The sequence below is a fragment of the Heloderma suspectum genome, chromosome Z (assembly GCF_057233095.1).
Source record: "Heloderma suspectum isolate Gila_16-S chromosome Z, 16-S_ref, whole genome shotgun sequence".
In the NCBI taxonomy this organism is placed as follows: Eukaryota; Metazoa; Chordata; class Lepidosauria; order Squamata; family Helodermatidae; genus Heloderma; species Heloderma suspectum.
Window position 1 is genome coordinate 20,019,136 of NC_139476.1, and position 20,389 is coordinate 20,039,524.

Below are 20,389 nucleotides of genomic sequence, written 5' to 3' on the forward strand. Positions count from 1 at the left end.
GGGCACGCGGGGAGTTGGGGGGCTTTCCCCTGTCTGAACGTCCATGAGGCTGCTCATAGCTCCTTCTTTCTCTCTCCACATTTCCCTCCTTTTCCTTCCTCTCTTCCCTTCCCTTGCTGTCTCTTGGCCTCCATTTCAAGCACCAGCCGAGATTTCTTTCTTCCAATCTCTCACTCCCCCCTTCCCTCCTCCCGCATAAAAAAAATCCCTTTTCCCCCCCTTCCAAGCAAGAGGCGCAAACGCCTCCCCGCCTCCTCCGCTTTTTGGCCGCTCCGACCTCCCGTCCCCCTCCGCGCGCGCGGCCTCCTGGGAGTTGGTGTCCTCCCTCTCAGGCCCCGCCCGCCGGCGCGGATTGGACGGAGGCGGCAGACCCGGAAGCGTTGCTATGGCGGCGGGCCTGTTCTGCGGCCTAGTCTCGCTGCTGGAGACCTACCGGGGCAGAGACCGAGTGGTGAGGCGGAGGAAGGCAGGCTGGCCGCCCCTCCAGTTGAGGGCGGACTACAGCTCCCATCAGCCATACGTTATTTATTTATTTATTTATTTATCGGGAAAACCATAGCTTTGATTATAGGAATCTTTGCCGGCAAGGTGATGTCTCTGCTCCTTTATGCTCTAGGTGGTCTGGTGCCCCCATCTCTTTCAGAACTTGCCACAGTTTGTTGTGATCCACACAATCAAAGGCTTTAGCGTAGTCAGTGAAGCAGAAATAGACGTTTTTCTGGAATTCTCTTGCTTTCTCCATGATGCAGCGAATGTTGGCGATTTGATCTCTAGTTCCTCTGCCTCTTCGAAACCCAGCTTGTACTTCCGCTAGTTCTCGGTTCACATACTGCTGAAGCCTAGCTTGTAGGATTTTGAGCATCACCTTGCTGGCATGTGAAATGAGCGCAATGGTGCGGTAGTTTGAACACTCTTTGGCGTTGCCCTTCTTTGGAATTGGAACGTAAACTGACCTTTTCCAGTCTTGTGGCCACTGTTGAGTGTTCCAGATTTGTTGGCATATTGAATGCAGCACTTTAACAGCATCATCTTTTAGGATTTTAAATAGCTCGGCTGGAATACTGTCATCTCCGCTAGCTTTGTTGTTACTAATGCTTCCTAAGGCCCACTTGACTTCACTCTCGCGGATGTCCGGCTCAAGTTCAGTGACCGCACTATCATGGCTATCAGGGACACTAAGATCTTTCCTGTATAGTTCTTCTGTGTATTCTTGCCACCTCTTCTTAATCTCATCTGCTTCTGTTAGGTCCCTGCCTTCTTTGTCCTTTATCATGCCCGTCTTTGCACAAAACGTTCCCTTGAGATCTCCAATTTTCTTGAAGAGATCTCTAGTCTTTCCCATTCTGTTGTTTTCCTCGATTTCTTTGCATTGTTCATTTAAGAAGGCCTTCTTGTCTCTCCTTGCTATTCTCTGGAACTCTGCATTCAATTGGATATATCTTCCCCTTTCTCGCTTGCTTTTCGCTTCCCTTCTTTCCTCAGCGACTTGTAAAGCCTCCTCAGACAGCCACTTGGCTTTCTTGCATTTCTTTTTCTTTGGGATGGATTTCGTTGCTGCCTCCTGAACAATGTTACGGACCTCTGTCCATAGTTCCTCAGGCACTCTGTCTATCAGGTCTAATCCCTGAAATCTATTCCTCACCTCCACTGTATATTCATCAGGGATATGATTGAGGTCATACCTGAACGGTTTAGTGGTTTTCCCGACGTTCTTCAATTTAAGCCGAAATTTTGCAAGAAGCAGCTCATGATCTGAGCCACAGTCAGCTCCAGGTCTTGTTTTTACTGACTGTATGGAGCTTCTCCATCTTTGGCTGCAAAGGACATAATCAATCTGATTTCGATATTGACCATCTGGTGATGTCCATGTGTAGAGTCGCCTCTTGTGCTGTTGGAAAAGAGTGTTTGCTATGATCAGCGTGTTCTTTTGGCAAAACTCTATTAGCCTTTGTCCTGCTTCATTTTGTACACCAAGGCCATGCCTGCCTGTTATCCCGGTGATTTCTTGACTTCCTACTTTAGCATTCCAATCCCCTATGATGAAGAGGACATCTTTTTTGAGTGTTAGTTTTAGAAGGTGTTGTAGGCCTTCATAGAACCGATCAGCCGCAGCTTCTTCGGCCTCAGTGGTTGGGGCATAGACTTGAATTACTGTGATGTTGAATGGTTTGCCTTGGATTCGTACCGCAATCATTCTATCGTTTTTGAGATTGTACCTCAGTACTGCTTTTCCCACCCTTTTGTTGACTATGAGTGCTACTCCATTTCTTCTACGGGATTCTTGCCCACACTAGTAGATATGATGGTCACCTGAATTAAATTCGCCCATGCCTGTCCATTTTAGTTCGCTGATTCCCAAGATGTCGATGTTCAATTTTGCCATCTCATGCTTGACCACTTCCAGCTTACTTTATTTATTTTATTTATTTCATTTCTATACCGCCCAATAGCCGAAGCTCTCTGGGCGGTTCACAAAAACCTACCTTGATTCATTGAACTTACATTCCAGGTTCCTAAACAATATTGTTCTTTACAGCATCGGACTTTCTTTTCACCACCAGACACATCCACAGCTGAGTGTCCTTTTGGGTTTGGCCCAGCCGCTTCACTCTTTCTGGCGCCACTTGGAAATTCCCTCTGCTTTCCCCAGTAGTATACTGGACACCTTCCGCCCTAAGGGGCTCATCTTCCGGCGTCAACTCTTTAGCCTTGTGATACGTTCCATGGGGTTTTCTTGGCAAGAATACTGGAGTGGGTTGCCATTTCCTTCTCCAGCGGACCACATTTTGTCAGAACTCTCCGCCATGACCTGTCAGTCTTGGGTGGCCCTGCACGGTGTAGCTTATGGCTTCACTGAGTTACGCAAGCCCCTTCGCCACAACAAGGCAGTGATCCATGAAGGGGACGAGGCGGCTTACAAACACTAAAGCATGTCCAAGTTGCAGCCTATTAGGGGCCCCCACCAGCACGGGGGGGCTGGCCTGGCAGCCTCGAGATGCACAGGACTGCAGTTCCCATCATCCCCAGCCAGCATGGCCCTTGTCAGGCGATGTAAATGTGCCATACGGGAAATAATAATGGCCCTTGGAAGCCCCGTCTGGAGGATGCTAGGTGTTTTGAGGGGGCGAAAGGTGGACTTCCAGACTTGGGGAGTCCAGCTCCCAACATTCCCACCCCTAGGCCGCGGCGGCTGGGGAGTCTGGAAACTGCAGTCCGGAACCACCGGCCCCAGATGCCTCCTGATCAGAGTGGAGGACCTGCAGCTGTCTGGCTCCTGCTGGACTACACCTCCCATCGCCCCGAGCCAGCATGGCCATTGAAGACATGTCTGGAGGATGCCAGGGTTGGGGGGGGGGGTTAGATTTCTAGACTTTGGGACTCCACCTCCCCAAATCCCTGCCCCTTGGCCATGGTGGCTGGGGATTCTGGAAACTGCAGTCCAAACTCTGGCCCCAAACGCCTCCTGATCAGAGCAGACGACCTGCAGCTCTCTGGCTGCTGCCGGACTACAGCTCCCATTACCCCAGTGAGGGGCGACGGGGGCCACAGCTCCGGCAACGCTTCACGCATCGCCCCTGCTGGCTGGGGATCATGGGGCCTATTGTCCAAACCCACAGCTTGGGCACGGCTGCTCTTCCGAACGCTGAAACGAAGAGAACTTGGTTTCCCTCTGTCTGCAACGTTCACATGGACCAGGAACCCATTCTTTGTCTTCATCAAGCAGGCAACAAACCCGGAGCGGGGAGAGGAGGCATGAACCCCAAACTTCCCTATAAAATAAACCCCAAGGCAAACCCCAAACTTCCCCCCAACTGCAAATCATCGGGGCACGTGCCAAAATGGAAGCGACCCCCTCCAGAACCCTGTGCAAATGGACCTCTCCTTTGTCTGGGTCGGGAGACTAACAGGGCGCTCGTTTGGCGAAAAACTGCCGCGGGGGCAATAGCAGGTTTTTCATTTAACGCTATTGCATTTGATATTTTTTTTAAAACATACCCTTTAAAGATGGTGTTTCGATGTGTTTTTAAATATGGTTGCATTTCAATGTGTTTTTAAATACGGTTGCATTTCAATGTGTTTTTAAATATGGTTGCATTTCAATGTGTTTTTAAATACGGTTGCATTTCAGTGTGTTTTTAAATATGGTTGCATTTCAATGTGTTTTTAAATACAGTTGTATTTCCTCTTTGATACTTTTAATATTTCTTTTAAGAGCAGGGATGACGTTTGCATTCCCTCCAAGCACTTCGGTCCCATGCCTTCCTTTTTGAAAGCCCTTTTCAAGAATGCCGATTTCCTACCAAGGCCCTTCCGGGGGGGCACCCCGGACGTGGGAAGCCCTCCCCAGAGAGGCTTGCCTGGCCCCGGTGTTGTGGGATTTGGGGGCTCCAGGGAAGGCCTTTTTCATTCTCCTGACCCTTTCGCTGGCTGTTCCCTTGGCTTGTCTTCTGGCGTCGTTGTGGGGCAAGCTGAGCCTTTGGGGGCGATGTTTGGGTGGCTGCTTCTGTTTTAGGATTTGAAGGTTTGTCCCGGGACCTGCCCAGAGAGATGGGGCTGCGGGGCAGCACAGGAACGCCATTCATCCACCAACCCCCGTTTGCTCTCCGTTCCCAAGGTGCGCACGCTCACGTACGGTTGCCAGCTGGCCGGGGGCACCTTGGTGGCCAGAAGACACCCCAGGGAGTCACCGCTGGGCCGCAGCCTCCTGGCTGCCTCAGCACAGCTGAGCCGCTGCCGGACCATCCTGCGCCTCTTCGACGACCTGCCCATGCTCGCCTACACCCGCCAGTATGGGCTGGGGGCTCAGGTAAGCCACCCTGGGGCGTGGGGCCCGGTAGCTTGCGTTACACAGCCTGGGACAGCCGCCTGCACGCCGCCCATATATCTGTATATGGGGCGTTATTATTCACTCCTCCCTCCCGTTTCCGTGCCGCCCCAGAGCAGAAGCCCTCCAGGCGCCAGGCAGAGATGAAAGCCTTCACGTGACGTTCTGCAACCCACTGACAGACGGGCAGCGTACGCAGAAACACACAGGTGTCCGAAGCAATTTTACACAGCAATGAGACGAACTTGCTAAGGTCCGGTGTACTGCTGAACCTAGTTATTGCTGAACCTTAGTGCTGGGCATATTGCCGAACCTAGTTAAAACCCCGTCACGTGCTGCTGCGTGCCGAAGAGAAGAGCGGGGGCTTAGCCTGGTACTGAACAGATAACAACGTTGGCGGCTGGCAGGCCTCATTGGGGAGAACCTTCTGGAAGGGAGGGCTGCTGCCGAGAAGACCCTGTCCATCGTGGCCACCTTCGGAGCCTCCCTCAGAGGAGGCACCAGGAGGAGGGCCTGAGATGTGGGATGCAGAGCACGGCAGGTTTGTGCCAGGACGGGCGCTCCACCAGGGATGCGCCGACTTGGAGTCCAGAACTGAGACTGGGGTTGGACTTGATGGCCTCGCAGGCCCCTTCCAACCAGACTATTCTATGATTCTATAAGGACGCTCTGACTTGGATTCCTGCATTGAGCAAGGGGGGTGGACTAGATGGTATTACAAGCCCGTTCCAACCCTACTTTTCTATGCTACTGTAGGGATGCTCTGACTTGGATTCCTGCATTGAGCAAGGGGGGTGGACTAGATGGTATTACAAGCCTGTTCTAACCCTACTTTTCTATGCTACTATAGGGATGCTCTGACTTGGATTCCTGTATTGAGCAGGGCGTTGGACTAGATGGTCTTATAGGCCCTTTCCAGCTCTACTGGTCTATGATTCTATAGGGATGTTGTGATTGGATTCCTGCATTGAGCACGGGGTTGGACTAGATGGTCTTACAGGCCCCCTATAATCCTATCTTTCTATGCTTCCATAGGGATGCTCTGACTTGGATTCCCTAATTGAGCAGGGGGTTGGACTAGATGGTCTTATAGGCCCCTTCCAACCCTACTTTTCAACAATTCTACAGGGATGCTCTGACTTGCATTTCTGCATTGAGCAGGGGGTTGGACTAGATGGTCTTACAGGACCCCTCTAATCCTATCTTTCTATGCTTCTATAGGGATGCGCTGACTTGGATTCCTGCACTGAGCAGGGAGTTCGACTGGATGGTCTTACAGAACCCTTCCAAACCTACTTTTCTATGCTTCTATAGGGATGCTCTGACTTGGATTCCTGCACTGAGCAGGGGTTGGACTTGATGGTCTTACAGGCCCCTTCCAACCCCACTGTTCTATGATTCAATAGGGATGTTGTGACTTGGATTCCTGCACTGAGCACGGTGTTGGACTAGATGGTCTTACAGGCCCTCTCTAATCCTATCTTTCTATGCTTCCATAGGGATCTTCTGACTTGGATTCCTGCATTGAGCAGGGGGTTGGACTAGATGGTCTTACAGGCCCCTTCCAACCCCACTGTTCTATGATTCAATAGGGATGCTGTGACTTGGATTCCTGCATTGAGCAGGGGGTTGGACTAGATGGTCTTACAGGCCCCTTCCACCCCTACTTTTCTATGTTTCTGTAGAGATGCTCTGACTTGGATTCCTGCATTGAGCAGGGGGTTGGACTAGGTGGTCTTAATGGCCCCCTCTAATCTGAACTTTCTATGCTTCCATAGGGATCCTCTGAGTTGGATTCCTGTATTGAGCAGGGTGTTAGACTAGATGGTCTTACAGGCCCCTTCCAACCCCACTGTTCTATGATTCAATAGGGATGTTGTGACTTGGATTCCTGCATTGAGCACGGGGTTGGACTAGATCGTCTTAATGGCCTCTTCCACCCCTATCTTTCTATGCTTCTATAGGGATGCTCTGACTTGGATTCCTGCATTGAGCAGGGGGTTGGACTAGGTGGTCTTAATGGCCCCCTCTAATCTGAACTTTCTATGCTTCCATAGGGATCCTCTGAGTTGGATTCCTGTATTGAGCAGGGTGTTAGACTAGATGGTCTTACAGGCCCCATCCAACCCCACCGTTCTATGATTCAATGGAGATGTTGTGACTTGGATTCCTGCATTGAGCATGGGGTTGGACTAGATGGTCTTACAGACACCTTCCAAACCTACTTCTAGAAGGATGCTCTGACTAGGATTACTGTACTGAGCAGTGGGTTGGACTAGATGGTCTTACAGGCCCATTTCACCCCTACTTCTCTATGATTCTATAGGGATGCTCTGACTTCGATTCCTGCATTGAGCACAGGGTTGGACTAGATGGTCTTGCAGGCCCCCTCGAATCCAAACTTTCTATGCTTCCATAGGGATCCTCTGACTTTGATTCCTGCATTGAGCAGGGGGTTGGACTAGATGGTCTTATAGGCCCCTTCCACCACTACTCTTCTATGGTTCTATAGGGATGCTCTGACTTGGATTCCTGCATGGAGCAGGGGGTTCGAATGGATGGTCTTACAGCGCCCTTCCAACCCTACTTTTCTATGATTCCATCAGGGTGCTCTGACTTGGACTCCTGCATTGAGCTGGGGGTTGGTCTAGATGTTCTTACAGGCCCCTTCTATCCCTACCTTTCTGATTGTATAGAGATGCTCTGAGTTGGAGTCCTGCATTGAGCAAGGACCTGATGGTCTCGCAGGCCCCTTCCAGCCCTGCCATGCCACGGTTCCAGGGTGCTTCCGAGCAGGCCTCTCCTCTCCCCGCCCTACAGACGCCATTGATACCAGGTGCTCCCTTATTGGAAGAGGCCGGGACCCTAGTTGCGGCCAGAAGTGAAGAGGCCGATATTTAGCATGGGAAACGCTGGAGAACACGAGACGCACGCACGCACGCCTCGCCCGGCGCAGGCCCGTCCCCTCGAAGGCGAGCAGAGAGCGTGTCGACTCCCGGGGAGAGGGTGAACCAGCTGTCGCCCTTTGCCCCTGGGGAAGCCACCTGTGCCCCCGCCCTGTGTTGACGGAGAGACAGGAGCAGGGGATGTTGCAGAGCACTTGTCCGTCAGGGCGGGAGACCCCCAGCCCATCACCTGAGAGCGCGGCACCAGGAGATGCCCGTGGAGAGCGGTTGGCGCCTTTGGCGTGCAGAGCACACGTCCCGCTGCAGAGCTCCACACTGCCCTCGACGTCCGGTCTGTTTGCCCCAGAAAACCCTTCTTCATTTGATTTCTCCCCGCCTTTCCATAAAAAATAAAGGGGGTTGTGGAGGCTTTTGCCTACTGGCAGGAGCATGTGAGAGGGGCCAGCCTTGCCTCTTGGCGGGCAGGGAGCGGCCACCAAGAAGGCCCCTTCTGCTGTCTCTCTCTCCCTAGCAAGAGGACCGAGAGGAGGGCTTCCCCCAAAGGTCTTTGTGCCATCCTGCTTTGCACTGCACTCAAAGCACAGCCCTGGCGTGCCCTCCGGAACCCAGGCCCCTAGGGCTGGTTCTGTCGGTCATGAGGGGCACCCGTCCTCCTGCACTCGAGCTGTGTCCCCAGGACAAAGGCACCCCATCGGGGAAAAGCAGGGCAGGGCATGGCGCGGGGGACGGGCAGTGAAGGCGAGGGGGGCAGGAGCGGGAGACGGGCAGTGAAGGCTCGCCTGCTTGCGTGTTGCAGGAGGAGGATGCAGTGGTGCGCTGGCTCTCCGTCCTCAACAACCTGGCCGACCAGCTCTACTACCCCTGCGAGCACGTGGCCTGGGCTGCCGACGCTGACATCATCTGCGCTGACGCAGAGAGGTGGTGGGCCCGCAGCACGGCCCTCTGGGGGCTGTCTCTGCTCCTGGGGATTGCACGGTGAGGAAGGGGAGGGCGGCATGGGGAAGAGGGCGAGGATGGGGAAGGCAGCGCTTGGGAGTCCTTCCCCTCTGACTGCAACTCCCATCAGCCTCAGCCAGTATGGGTAACAATGGGAGGTGCAGGGCACCAGGCCCGCCAAGGCTGGGCTACCCCCCCCCCCGCAGCCACAGTGCCCCTGCCACGAGGCCACTAAACCCGGGTCTTCCCCCCCCCCCATCCCAGCTCTCTGCGTGTTTTGTCCCAGCTACGGAGAAAGCTGCAGAAACAGGCCAGGTAGGTCTCCTTTCACCCCCAATGCCCCCCCTCCCTCAGCACAGTGGCTGACCCACATGGGCCGGGGCCCCCCTCCCGCAGCTGATGGGGCGGGGGGGGGGGAGCAATTGCATTGCATGTCATCAAGCCTCCCTTGCTGCATTGGCAGATTCCCCGCTGCCAGGAGCTGCTCCCCACGCACGGGCGCCGTGGAGCAAGCGAGGGCCCGAGCAAAGGCCGAAGCGCTGACCATCGCAGGCAACCTGGCAGACCTTGCCAATGCCATCCACTGGCTGCCCCCAGGTGTGCTCTGGGCGGGGAAGTTCCCGCTGTGGCTCGTGGGTCTCATGGGGACCATCTCGTCACTTGCCGGCACCTGCCTGACCTGTGCAGGGGACAGTGGCGCGGCCGCCTGAGGGGCGCCGTGGGGAGGCTCCGGCGGGAACGGTCAGTCTGGGCTCTCTGTCCGGTCTCTTTCCACGAGGCAGAGCTATGCTTCCGCTCGCTGGAGCTGGCACAGCCCGGTCTGCCCAACTGAGTTCCGCCAGGGGGGCCGCCCCACTGGCGGGCAAGAACCGGGCGTCTGGCTGCATGGCGACCCACGCCAGCAATAAAAAGTAAAACCTGATGGAGGGGCTTGTCTTCCTTGGGGTGGGTCCCAGCATTACAACAGACCTCAGCAGCAGCCTCCACCTCCCCGGTTCTTTGCAGAGCGTGGCAGGCGCAATCCCATTCGTTCGTTCGTGCAGCTGGGCACGGGTTCAGCTCCAGCGCAGCAAATCTCTTTCCACTCGAGGGCCAGTGGCAGGAAAGGGGGGGCCCTGGCGGTTGGGTGGGGAAGCGGCCCAACAGCCCCCCCCCCTTGGACAAAGCTCAGTGAGGGATGGCCGCGGGGCTAGTAGTCCTGCCAAGGGCTGCCTCGCTCGCCTCTCCCCACCCCATCAGGGGCCCGCCCCAAGAAAGCACCCCCGCTCCTCCGTCCCCTGCTGTGCTCCCCATCTCCCCCTTGAAGGTCCCGGCAGCGTCCTGTTGGAACAGGGTGCTCGGATTCAACCCCCTCGCTAGTTTTTGGGGCCCTGGTGCCATGGCACCCGCAGGGGGCAGTCCGTCTGGGTGTCCCACCCAGCCTAACAGGGTCCTACTGGCCATAAACGGTGCCGCCCAGGCTCATGACTTAGCACCCGAACTTGAGCCCTGAATGTGATTTCACCAGGAAAGGAGCGGCAGCTCTCCTCCGCAGCAAGCGGCCCCGTTGCGCTTTCCGGGGAGGAAGGACCGCCCCGACTGTGCCAGCTGTTGGCTGGGAGAGAGATCAATCAAACGAATTGATGAGGAGCGAGAGGGAGCGAAGTGGGCAGCCTGGGCTTCTCTGGCGACGCCCCACATTTAGGTATCCCCGCAAAACTTGCAGAGCGAAGCGCAGGAAAGGAGGACGAAGGGACTCCAGCGCAAGTTTCATTTTTGTCGTTTTAATTCGGGGGGAGGGGTTGTGCGTGTCCGGGGTTCAGCTGCACCACCCTGCAGCGGAGAACCCATTGCAATCACGGCCCAAAAGGTTGCCATCGTCTTGGGGTGCCACGACACCGGCGCAATCAATGCAGTAGCGCACAAATCTGACACAGCAAAATACGATTGGACACTGAAGACCCGCCGGCGTTGCAGAGAAAATGGAAAGGGAGGCAGGGAGCGGGCCCCGTGGATTAGCTGCGGCGGAATGAGCAGCGAGGGGGGACGTGCAAATGGCGTATGGGGCAGAAAAGGGGGCCGGGGCATTTCCCCCCAAAGCCTAGCGAAGTGGCGTCCGGCCAGCTGAGGTGATAATGCGGGAGCCGGGCCTTTTTGATAGTCCGAAGCTGGGGGTGGATGTGCTCCATGGGAGATGGACAGAAAGGGAACTGGTTTCGAAAGCACCGCCCGGATGTCTGCGGTGCTCCACTTCCGTACCAACATGCACACACATAGACACGGGGAAGGGCGGCAGAAGTGGTCTGTCAGCACTCAGAGCCCCTATTGTGGAGGGAGGAGATGCCAAGGGGAAGGTGGCTGCGTGCGAGCAGGAGCGCCGCGACTGTGGCAAAGCTGCTCCTTCCTGGCTGCCGCCTGCACCCCGTGTCTACCGGAGGCGCTGGGCTGTCCCTCATACAAGAGCGGCGATCTCGCTGCCGCCTCCGTGACATCCGCTGCTTCGATCCCGCAAGGGTGGCGTGCAGCTGGGAAGATGGCCACGTGGCTCCTGGTGGGATTTCGAACGTCAGCTGACGCTCGAGCCCTAAAAGCCAATGCGGCGGTGCCGCCTGAATGCCCTGACCCCCTCAGGCTCCCAAAGGGCTCCAGGAGGACACTGCGCCCCATTGAGCAGAACCAAAAGAACAGCCGCGGTGACAGGACAGGACCCACAGCGCGGAGCCCCCCGCCCCGGTTCATGGAGCAAGCCATCGGGGGCAGCCCGCTCTTGATGGACACAGCCCGAGCGGAGGAAGGCAGGCACACTTGAGATTTCCAGGATGCAGTGGCAGGATCCCCAAAGGCTCGGGAAAGAGTGCAAGCTTAACATCCTTCGGTGGGCCAAAACTTTACCCCAAAGCAACATGCTGGGGGGGGGGGGAATCTTAATGGTGCAGGAGGCTCACGGATCTTCTCGCGCTTGTTGCTGGCGAGGGGCCGCCTCCGGGGAGAAGCGGATTGCGGGGAACCCCGCGATGGGCGGGGCGAGGACGCGACCCCCCCTCCCGAGGCAATTCTGGAAGTGGGTCCGAGGCTCTCCATGCCCTTCGTTGGAGGAACGCTTCAGCTCCCGGGGTGGCTGCACTGCCCCTGCCCACCAGCCTTTGGAAAGGGGGTGTGCCGTCGGGCCAGCCGCCGTTGCAGCAGGGTTCAGACGCTGCTCCTGGTGGCAAGCGTCCCAGCGCTGCCCCGCGGACTCTGCCTGCAGAGGTGTGGGGAGCAGGCGGGGAGCGCTTCACTGAGTTGCCTCGGGCACGGTCACAAGGGAGCCCCCCCAGCGCTGCTGGCATCCTTGTGCCCCCCAACGTTCATGGGTGAGAGGCACCGCCGAGGCTTCCCTCTGTCAGAGAAGCAGCTCCCGAGCGCTGCTGCGCACTCTCTCCCCGCCCGAGAGCCAAGCAGGAGCGAGTGGAGGCGGGCGACGCCAAGGGGTCACGCTGGCCACGCCCCTGCACGGAGAAGGCCCCCAAAGGGCGTCTCCCCTCTGGAATCGATCTCTGGGAAAACCTGCCCAGCTCCGGCCCCCAAACGAGCGGCGGACAATCGGGACCTTCTCGGGCGCCGGTCAGAAAAAGATCACGTCCTCCTTACTGCTGTCATCCAGGGCAGGCGGCAGGGCGTGGACGCTGTGGGGCTTGAAGAGGCCGGCGGAGGGGGGCGGCGCTTGGGGGCGGCCGCTTGCGGCAGCGCCAGGCGGCTCTGCTGGAAGAGGGGGAGAGGAGGAGAGGAGAGGGTTGCTGCAGGGGGTGGGAAGGCCAGTATCTGGGTCGGCTGCCCTGGCCGAGCCTTGCGGCCCAACTTACCCGGCGGAGGGGCCACGCCCTGGCTGTGCGGAAAGACGGGGCTTGTGGAGAGCCGACTCCGGGGAAATGGCTCCTCCTTGCCAGCCGGCCTGGGCAGGAGGAGTGGCCGCATGTCGAGTGATGCTAGAAGCAGGGAGGGAATGCAGGGACAAAAGTTGGTTCAGGGGTCACCCAGGAAAGAAGGGTCGATACTCCGCAGAGCAGTCTACCTGGCCCTGGCAGCCTCCAGAGGCAGTGGGCCTCCCATCCCATCATCCCCAGCCAGCTGAACGGGGAGTTGGCCCAACCGCTCTGGGAGCGCCGCAGCCCTGGACGTACCGACCAGGCTCCCGGCGCCCTGAAAACTACCACTCCTTTTCCAGAGGACCAGTGGGTGCCACGAGGCTCCCAGCACCCTGTCGCTTGCTCACCCGAGCTGTCGGCCCGGTGGGAGGCGGCCTTGCCCGCCCTGCCCCCCTTCTCCTTGCTGCCCTTGGTGACGGCGGCCAGCTTGGTGGGGATCTGCTGCTGCACGGCGGCCTGCTTCTGCAGCTGGTTGGTGGTGCTCAGCAAGTGGAGGGGCACCTCGCCCTTGGGGGCCAGCACCGGGCGGCCCGCGTCCAGCGCCCCGCTGTCCCGGCGGGCCAACTCGGCCCACTCCGGGTAGTCCGTCCCGGGGCCGCTGCTTCGCCGGCTGGGCCTGAAGGGCGGCGTCCCTCCTTCCAGGCCCTCCCCATTGAAGCTCACCAAGGAGCTCAGGCCATGCGCCTGGAAAGGGAAGGAGAGGTTGGCACCCCACACACACCAAGGCCCTCTGCCAGAAGGGCAAAACCAAGGGGGTGTGGCTCAGCGAGAGAGCCCCAGCTTTGCAGGCCAGAAATCCCCGGTTCAACCCCTGGCAGTATCCCCGGTACTCCCGCCTGAGACCCTGGACAGTCATGCCCGCCAGTCGGTACCAACACCACCGGGCGAGGTGGACCCAGCATCTGAATGGCGGAAGGCAGCTTCCTAGCTTCCGATTTAATTCAGCACTTCATTTCGGAGCATGAGGACTAGAGTCTCCCTTTGCCTTGAGGGAAAAGACTGTCGCTCAGGGGCAGAGCCCTCCCGTCGGAGGTGGAAGGCCCCCGGCTTGATCCCCAGCAGCGTCTCCAAGTGGGGCTAGGAAAAGTCCTCGGATCATTCCCTTCAGTACTGCCTAGCTCAGCCCTGCGGGCCCACACCCTTCCCTACGTCCCCACACCCTTCCCTACGTCCCCATTTAACTCCCCTGCCCCCCCAAGAGTGAAACGCAGCAGCTCCGGCCCCCAGGCAGCAAGCAGAGATGGGGGTCCTGGCCCCCGGCTGCGGAGCAAGGCCTCACCTGGCCCGCCTCGGGGGAGAAGGGCCCCGGCCCGGCATGCGGCTGCTGCTGCTTCTTGAGCTTGCGCAGCTGCTCCAGCCGCTCGCGCTCCCTCTCGACAGCCCGCTGGGCCTCCCGCAGCCGCTCCAGGTCGTGCTGGTAGCCCTCGCGCTGCCGCTCCAGCTCCTGCTGCTCCTGGGCCAGCCGCTCCTGCAGCCGGCGGGCCGCCTCCTCCCGCTCCTGCAGCCGGCCCTCAGCCGCCTCCAGCTCGGCCCGCTGGTGCTCCCGCTCCCGCTCCCAGCGCTGCTGGGCGCTCCGCAGCTGCCCCTGCAGCTTCTGCACGCTGGCCAGCTCCTCCCGCTGCTTCTCGAAGTCGCGCTGCCGCTCCTGCGCCAGCAGCAGGCTGCCCCGCGTCGACTGCTTCTCCCGCTCCAGCAGGGCGCTCCGCTGCACCTCCATGTAGCTGTCCTGCTGGGCCATCACCACCTGCGAGGGGAGAGGCGCCCCCTCAGCCTCCCACCGAGGCAGCCCGCCACGTGTCCCGTGGGCCCCCCCTTTCCCGGCGCACTCCTGCACACGCAGATACCTCATGACCATTCATGACCAACAGGTCTGCGGCAGATGCGAATCCTCAAAGACTCGCGGGCTACAAAGGACGCCGCCATTGCCTGCCGCCTGAAGAGGGGCTTGCCAGCTTGGCTAACGCAGGGAGGGGGTCCCGCCCTTCCAGGGCTGCTTCCCTGCGTCGCCTCTCGTGCACTGCCACCCGGGCCGGCCGCCTGAGTGCCGCCCCGACCTTTCCCTCTCCGCTCTGGAGGGCCTTTTCCGCTGTGGCCCCCCGGCTGTGGGACGAGCTCTCCTCGGGCACCTCCGTTGCATCCCTTCCGGCCGCAGGTCATTTCCCCAGGCGTTGCAGCATTTCAGCTTGCGAGGCTCGATTCATGTACTACATTTCTATTCCCTTTCCCTCCCCTCCTGTTTCATCCTCACTGCAATGACCCTGTGAGGAGGGCTGGCCCAAAGTCGCCTGGGGAGCCCCTGTGGCGGCTCAGACCCAGATCTCCTGCCTCCCAGAACAACACTCTCGCCACTACCCCACACTGGCTCTCTGCAACTGGGCTTTTCGCTTTGCTGTGTGACAGCCAGCTTTTAAATTCCTGCCTCGCTGCTAGGTCTCTTTGTGGTCTCATTCCGGTTTCAGTCCGGCTGCGGCTGGAATGTCTTCTGTATTTTGTGCTGTTTTCCTGCCTAACGTTTTCTGTATTGTACATATTTGATCTTGTTTTACGGTTTACTGTTTTATAGATTGGATATAGATTGGATATTGTTTTACTGCGCGCTGTTTGGGTGCCATGTTTGTGACCCGCCCAGTGAGCTTCGCCTGCTGGGCGCCACGGGAGCGAAATGAATAAATCAGAAATAAAATAAGGGAACGGCTCTGCGCTGTCGTCCAGCACCTCTTGGGTCACAGCCCCACTCTCCTCCTCCCAGCTCCCCCCAGAGGCGCGCCGAACTTTTAGAACGGGGGACAGCCGCGCAAGGAGTGGGAAGCGGTCGGTCGGGGGGTGGCGGCCTTCCGGAGGCGGTCCAGAAGGCCCTGAGGAAGCGGAGAGGCTCTGGTGGTTGTGCCAAAAGGTCCCCCGTTGGCTGCCGGGAGATGCCCCCAAAGCGAAGGGGCGCGGATTGTGGCAGCCCCCGGGGGAATGGGCCACAAACCCCACACGCACCGCTCTCGCACCGTCTCGGGGCTGTGGCGGAACAGCCCTGATGGACCCTCCCGAGACTAGACTGGGGGGGGGGGGGGCTTTCCTCATCCAGCCACCCCCCCTGCCCCCAAAGCTCCCAGAAGTCCAGGCACATCAGTCTTGAAGGCCAAATTGCATGGGGGGCAGGGGTGCAACTCACCTGGAGGTTGAGGAGCAACTGGGAGAGCGTCTGTATCCTTTGGACAAGCTGAGGAGAGGCACGAAGGGGGGGGGGTCAGCAAAGAGGCACGAAGGGGGGGGTCAGCAAAGAGGCACGAAGGGGGGGTCAGCAGAGAGCCCCCTTTGTGACCCCGTCAATCCCCCCCCCCCGCAGTGCTTCGGGGATCCCAGATCCAGGGAGCCAAGAGGGCTTTTCTTTCTCCCCTTGAACCCCCACCGAACCGCTCCTTCCCCCCCCGAGAACCTGCCCCGCAAACGCCCTGCGGGGCAGCACCGGTGAGGCAGCAGCCTGGGGAGACCGGCTGCAGCCTGCTTTGTGGAGGGCGGTGGTGGTGGGAACCCCAGTCCAGGTGTCTACGGGCAGGGAGAAATGAGAGGGGCCCAGTACCTCCAAATCAGTCTCCATGCTGCTGTTCTGCTCCAGTTTTGGGTATTCGCCCTACGGAGAAGGGGGGGGGGGACCAGTTTATTAGAGCCCTTATTAGAGGGCTAATAATTAAGAGTCATTTGAGCCCCTGGAGGGGGCTCATTCCCCATCCTCGGCTGCCGCCACCTCACAGATCTCGCCCTTCCCTGCAGGAGCTCAAACAGGTAATTCCCGCCCCCCCATTATAATCCTCACAACAACCCTATAAGGGAGGGCAGGCTGAGAAAGAAAAGGCCTGGCTCAAGGTCACCCAGCGAGCTCCATTTCTGATGGGGGATTCGAACCCAGCTCTCCCCAGACCCGCAGCCACTGCTCTGACCATGCTGCTTTCTGAGAGATTGGGGAGCCCGGGAGCAGAGCCCACTTTGAAGGGTGCGGAAGGGCAGGGATGGGTCCTACGAAAGCACGCGACGTCAGCGCTCTTCTTTTCAAGGAAGAAAAACAAGCTCCTAGGCCTCACGGAGGGCACGTCTGCTGATGCCTCCGGAGCGGCTGAGCCGCGTAGGTGCCCTTCCCGCCTGTCCCAACTTGGACTGGCAGAGGGGGCGGAGGGAGGGAGGGAGGCTGGAGCGCAACGCTTCGGGGACAGAGCCATCAATCTGCCCTAGGCAGAAGCGTCCACGAGCCGGACACACCACCGTCCCCCGGGCAGGATGGGGACCCCCCCGCAGACACTCCCCAGGGGAGCCAGCTCCACGTACCGAGCGCAACAGGGGCCCTCCATCCCCGGCAGGAGGCGGCTCTGGGAACAGGGCCTCCGGGCTGGCTGGGAGCCCTCGGCGATCCCACAGCCGCAGCTCTCCGCTGCAAACCTTCTTCTTGAAGCTGCCAGCTGGAAAAGAGGCGGCGGCACTCGGGGGGCGGCCCAGGCGATCATGCGGCCCCCTCCAAACTGGCCACCCTGGCTCACAGCCTTCCCAGACACCCCGGAGGAAAGGGCAGCAAAGCAGGGGGGCGGGGGGAGACAGACCAGACTACAGCCAGACCAGAAGCGGGGCCGAAACACACACAGATGCGCACCAGCCCGGGAAAGGGAGAGCCAACACAGAAGCGGCATCAATCTGCTCGGCCAACACAGAAGCGAGACGTCTCAGCTGCGAATGGCACTGCTGCAACGGGACGTCACGAGCTGGGCTAAGCAGCCAGGCAGAGCTTTGGCCTTCTCTGTCCCGGGGACCCGAGACGTGGAGAACGGCAGGGAGCGAATGGAAGGAGTGAGCCAAGCGCAGGCGGGGGTGTTTTGGGGGCTGCCCGTTCCCCCATCGGATCCCCGCGGCTTACTTTTGGGCAGCCCGGCCGTGGTGCTGTCGTAGCCCCCGAAGGTCTCCGCTCGCCTCAGCAGGCCGGGTCCAGGGGTGTCCTCGGGACGAGGGCTCCCGCTCCCACCCAGCTGGGCAAACAGCAGGCCCTGCAGACCCTCCACTGGAAGACAGGAGCTGGGTTCAGCGCCGGTGCTCACAGGCCAAACAGTTCGTCCTCCTCTCCATGGCGCCCACCCCTCGGCTCCCCCCGCTGCTGCACCCACCTTCCATCACGGCCCTCTTCAGGATGGCCTCGCCCTGCAGGCTCTCCGGAGACTCCGCTCGGCAGAAAAGCCGGCCCCGGGAGCCAGGAGCCGGGTCCTCAAACCCGCTCATCTCTGCCATCTCCAGGTAGATCTGCTGCTTCTCGCTGAGGCGCTCCAGGATTTGCTCATCTTTAACGCTCAGCCGGTCTGGAATTGGGGGGGGGGGGGGAGAGAGAACGGAACCTCTGAGTGCTCGGTTCTCTGAGGTCCGGAAGAGCCCGCCCTGCATCCGGAGGAGGGAGGAAAACCCGGTGTGGCATCCTGCAGCTTCCCTTCTTTCGTAGGAAGGGGCTGCCCCCTTCTCCGGGAAGGAGGAAGCCACGCGCCCTCTGGGGGTGTTGCCCCCGAGCAAGCGGGCCTGCCCTCCTCGCAGCTCACGGGACTCCGCTCTGCAAGACAAGAGCCGTCACCTTGGAATTCCTTCAGCTTGGCCGCCCGCGCTTCGGCCCCTCTCCGCTCATCCTCGAGGTCAGCGAGGATCCGATCGTCCTCGTCGGGGCAACTATGGAGAAACGGAGCCCAAAGGCCCGTCCGTCATACGCCAGCCAAGCAGGACGCCCTCTGCCACCCGCCCGCCCGCTCATGCTCTCTCTTCCCCCGAGGGGGGGGGGAGCAGGAAGGGGCAAGTGGGGGTCGCCCTCTGCATGCCCACCTCTCCGCTGCCCTGCGGATCTGTGCCATCCAGAAATTCCGCTCCTCCTTGGAGCTGGTGTAAATCTCGTACATTTCCGGCCCTTTCAGGGAGGCGCTGATTAAGAACATGGCCCGCTCCTCGCTGGCCACTTCCCGGGCGATCAGCTTCTGCAAAGAGATCACTGGCGGCTTGGAGTCCTGCAAAGCGAGAACCGGATCGCGGTCACCAGAATCCCCGGTCCGCCTCGGGCAGCCTGAGGGCCTCGGGCCAGCGGAGGGATTTCTACCAGCCCAGACATGCCCCTATCAGGGCAGGGATAGCCTGGCGTCAGGCACCTACACTCTGGTAACCTCCAAGTTAGACTACTGCAACTGTGCTCTACGTGGGGCTGCCCTTGAAGATGGCTCAGCAGCTGCAGCTTGGGCAAAACGCGGTGAGTGGACTGAGAACGGGGACAAAAAGGCCCCAACATACAGCACCAGTTCTGGCCTGCCCGCCCGGGCTGCCTGCACGTTTCCAAGCCGAATTCACGGCCTACGAAGCCTGACACGGCTCGGGAGCACAGCACCTACCCATTCACCACAACTGTCCTCTGAGGCCCTCCTCTGAGGGAGTTCGGAGTAGGGCAGCAAGGGAGAGGGCCTTCTCGGGGGTGGCCCCCGAACTGAGGAACGCTCTCCCCAGCGAGCTGTGCGAGGTTAAGAGTTCCCTCTCCTTCCAGGCAACTGATGGCCAATGATGGGCTCTGTAATGCAGCAGTCGAGTGATTTGCGGTTCTCGCTGATATTTTCGTTGTCTTATGGGGTTGTGCTATTTTAATGGACAACTGTTGTAGCTGTTTGGGGTTTTGCGTGTTTGGGGTTTTGCGTGTTTTAATCTCACTGCGCATCAACGTGAGTCTTTTGAAAGAGAGAAACTAGTAAGAAATCCAATCACAACAACGATGTAGCAAAAGGCTACATAATCATCACAATACTTCATGTCTATGCTGCAGTTCATGGGGAGCATGAGCATCTCTCTCTGTCTCTCACAGAATCATCGAAAAGTAGGGCTGGAAGGGGCCTGTCAGACCATCTAGTCCAACCTGCTGCTCAATACAGGACTCCAAGTCAGAGCGTCCCTACAGAGCGACCCCAGCCATACTCCAGCCAGGGAAAGGCTGTGCTGTGCTCAGCTCAGCAGCGGGGAGCAGGGCCCGCCGCCCCATTCTTTACAGAATGGCCTCCCCAGGTCACAAAGCGCGGGTGATTTCGCTGAGCAGCGCCCAAGCGGTTTGCGACATTCTGGGCCGGGGGGGATTAAGGGGCACGTCCGAAAGACATCCGAACGAGCCATAGCCCAGCCCCAAGAAAGGCGCATTGCTGCTACGATCCCCACTGAGCATTGGAGGGCTGAGGCCCAGAGATCATGGCTTCCTAGAGGGGCTGGGGGTCAGGGCCAGTCTCCGGCTCTCCACTGGTTGCTGGAGGACGGCTCCTCCACGCCCCTGTGCAGGCACTCGGAGAGGCCTGAGCGCTCCAAGTCGCCCGCCCCGCCTGCCCACGGCGCAAAGAGTTGGACACGTACCACGGAGGCAAACATGTACTTCTGGTCTTTCTCTTGCAGCAGCAAAAGCACATCCGTCAGCAGAACGGCCAGGATGTCTGCCGAGGTGAGCAGAGAGGAAAAGGAGGGAAAGAGCATCAAAACCCCAACAACAACGGACAAGTGGAACACCCGGGAGGCGCTCTTTGGATTTTGGTCGCTGGCTTTGGCGTGCCCCGCCCTGCAGACTCACCCCAAGCGGAACGCCACTTTGGAGGCTCTCTTGCCGCCACGTTTCTCCCCTTTGGATTGGCAGAGACTTGGGGGTCCCTTCTGCGCCCACACACACGGCCACATACGAGCGGCACTCCGCTCTGGGGGCACGGCGGTATGTTCCACTCGTTAGAGTGGCTGAACATGGCCCGGCTCCAGCTGTTTTGCTGGCCCGGGGGGAATTCAGTTGCCCAGTGGCCGCTTCCACACACGCACATGCTGCACTTATT

At 59.1% G+C, this 20,389-nt stretch overlaps 2 protein-coding genes across 4 annotated transcripts in view; one reads left to right on the forward strand and one right to left on the reverse strand.

Annotated features, from left to right (window-relative positions):
- Positions 1 to 367: 367 nt before the first annotated feature.
- Positions 368 to 15,257, forward strand: LOC146333877 (peroxisomal membrane protein 11C-like). 3 transcript variants are annotated; one of them, XM_084825921.1, is made up of 5 exons: positions 368 to 451; positions 4,616 to 4,807; positions 8,528 to 8,706; positions 8,932 to 8,982; positions 15,115 to 15,257. In XM_084825921.1, the coding sequence occupies exons 1-5, from the start codon at positions 386 to 388 to the stop codon at positions 15,215 to 15,217; spliced, it is 591 nt and encodes a 196-aa protein (XP_084682047.1). In that variant the 5' UTR covers positions 368 to 385; the 3' UTR covers positions 15,218 to 15,257. The 3 variants fall into 3 exon arrangements, with proteins under 3 accessions (XP_084682047.1, XP_084682044.1, XP_084682045.1); XM_084825918.1 differs by lacking the exon at positions 15,115 to 15,257 and adding an exon at positions 9,131 to 9,589; XM_084825919.1 differs by lacking the exons at positions 8,932 to 8,982; positions 15,115 to 15,257 and adding an exon at positions 9,131 to 9,589.
- The window catches only part of LOC146333878 (rho guanine nucleotide exchange factor 18-like), a 67,486-nt gene continuing 57,507 nt past the window's right edge, over positions 10,411 to 20,389 (reverse strand). The window contains 12 exon segments of the mRNA XM_084825922.1: positions 10,411 to 12,384; positions 12,489 to 12,611; positions 12,899 to 13,235; positions 13,831 to 14,295; positions 15,715 to 15,762; positions 16,123 to 16,173; positions 16,863 to 16,993; positions 17,443 to 17,583; positions 17,687 to 17,875; positions 18,139 to 18,230; positions 18,381 to 18,559; positions 19,929 to 20,005. Of these exon segments, the coding sequence (XP_084682048.1) occupies positions 12,251 to 12,384; positions 12,489 to 12,611; positions 12,899 to 13,235; positions 13,831 to 14,295; positions 15,715 to 15,762; positions 16,123 to 16,173; positions 16,863 to 16,993; positions 17,443 to 17,583; positions 17,687 to 17,875; positions 18,139 to 18,230; positions 18,381 to 18,559; positions 19,929 to 20,005 (1,967 nt within the window). The 3' untranslated portion in view covers positions 10,411 to 12,250.

What these genes read in the sequence shown, in the direction of transcription:
- LOC146333877 (XM_084825918.1), top strand. Translation starts at nt 386, where the DNA reads ATGGCGGCGGGCCTGTTCTGCGGCCTAGTCTCGCTGCTGGAGACCTAC. An exon ending in AGTATGGGCTGGGGGCTCAG is followed by an intron (nt 4,808 to 8,527) that starts GTAAGCCACCCT and finishes TGCGTGTTGCAG; the next exon opens with GAGGAGGATGCAGTGGTGCG. An exon ending in AAGCTGCAGAAACAGGCCAG is followed by an intron (nt 8,983 to 9,130) that starts GTAGGTCTCCTT and finishes CTGCATTGGCAG; the next exon opens with ATTCCCCGCTGCCAGGAGCT.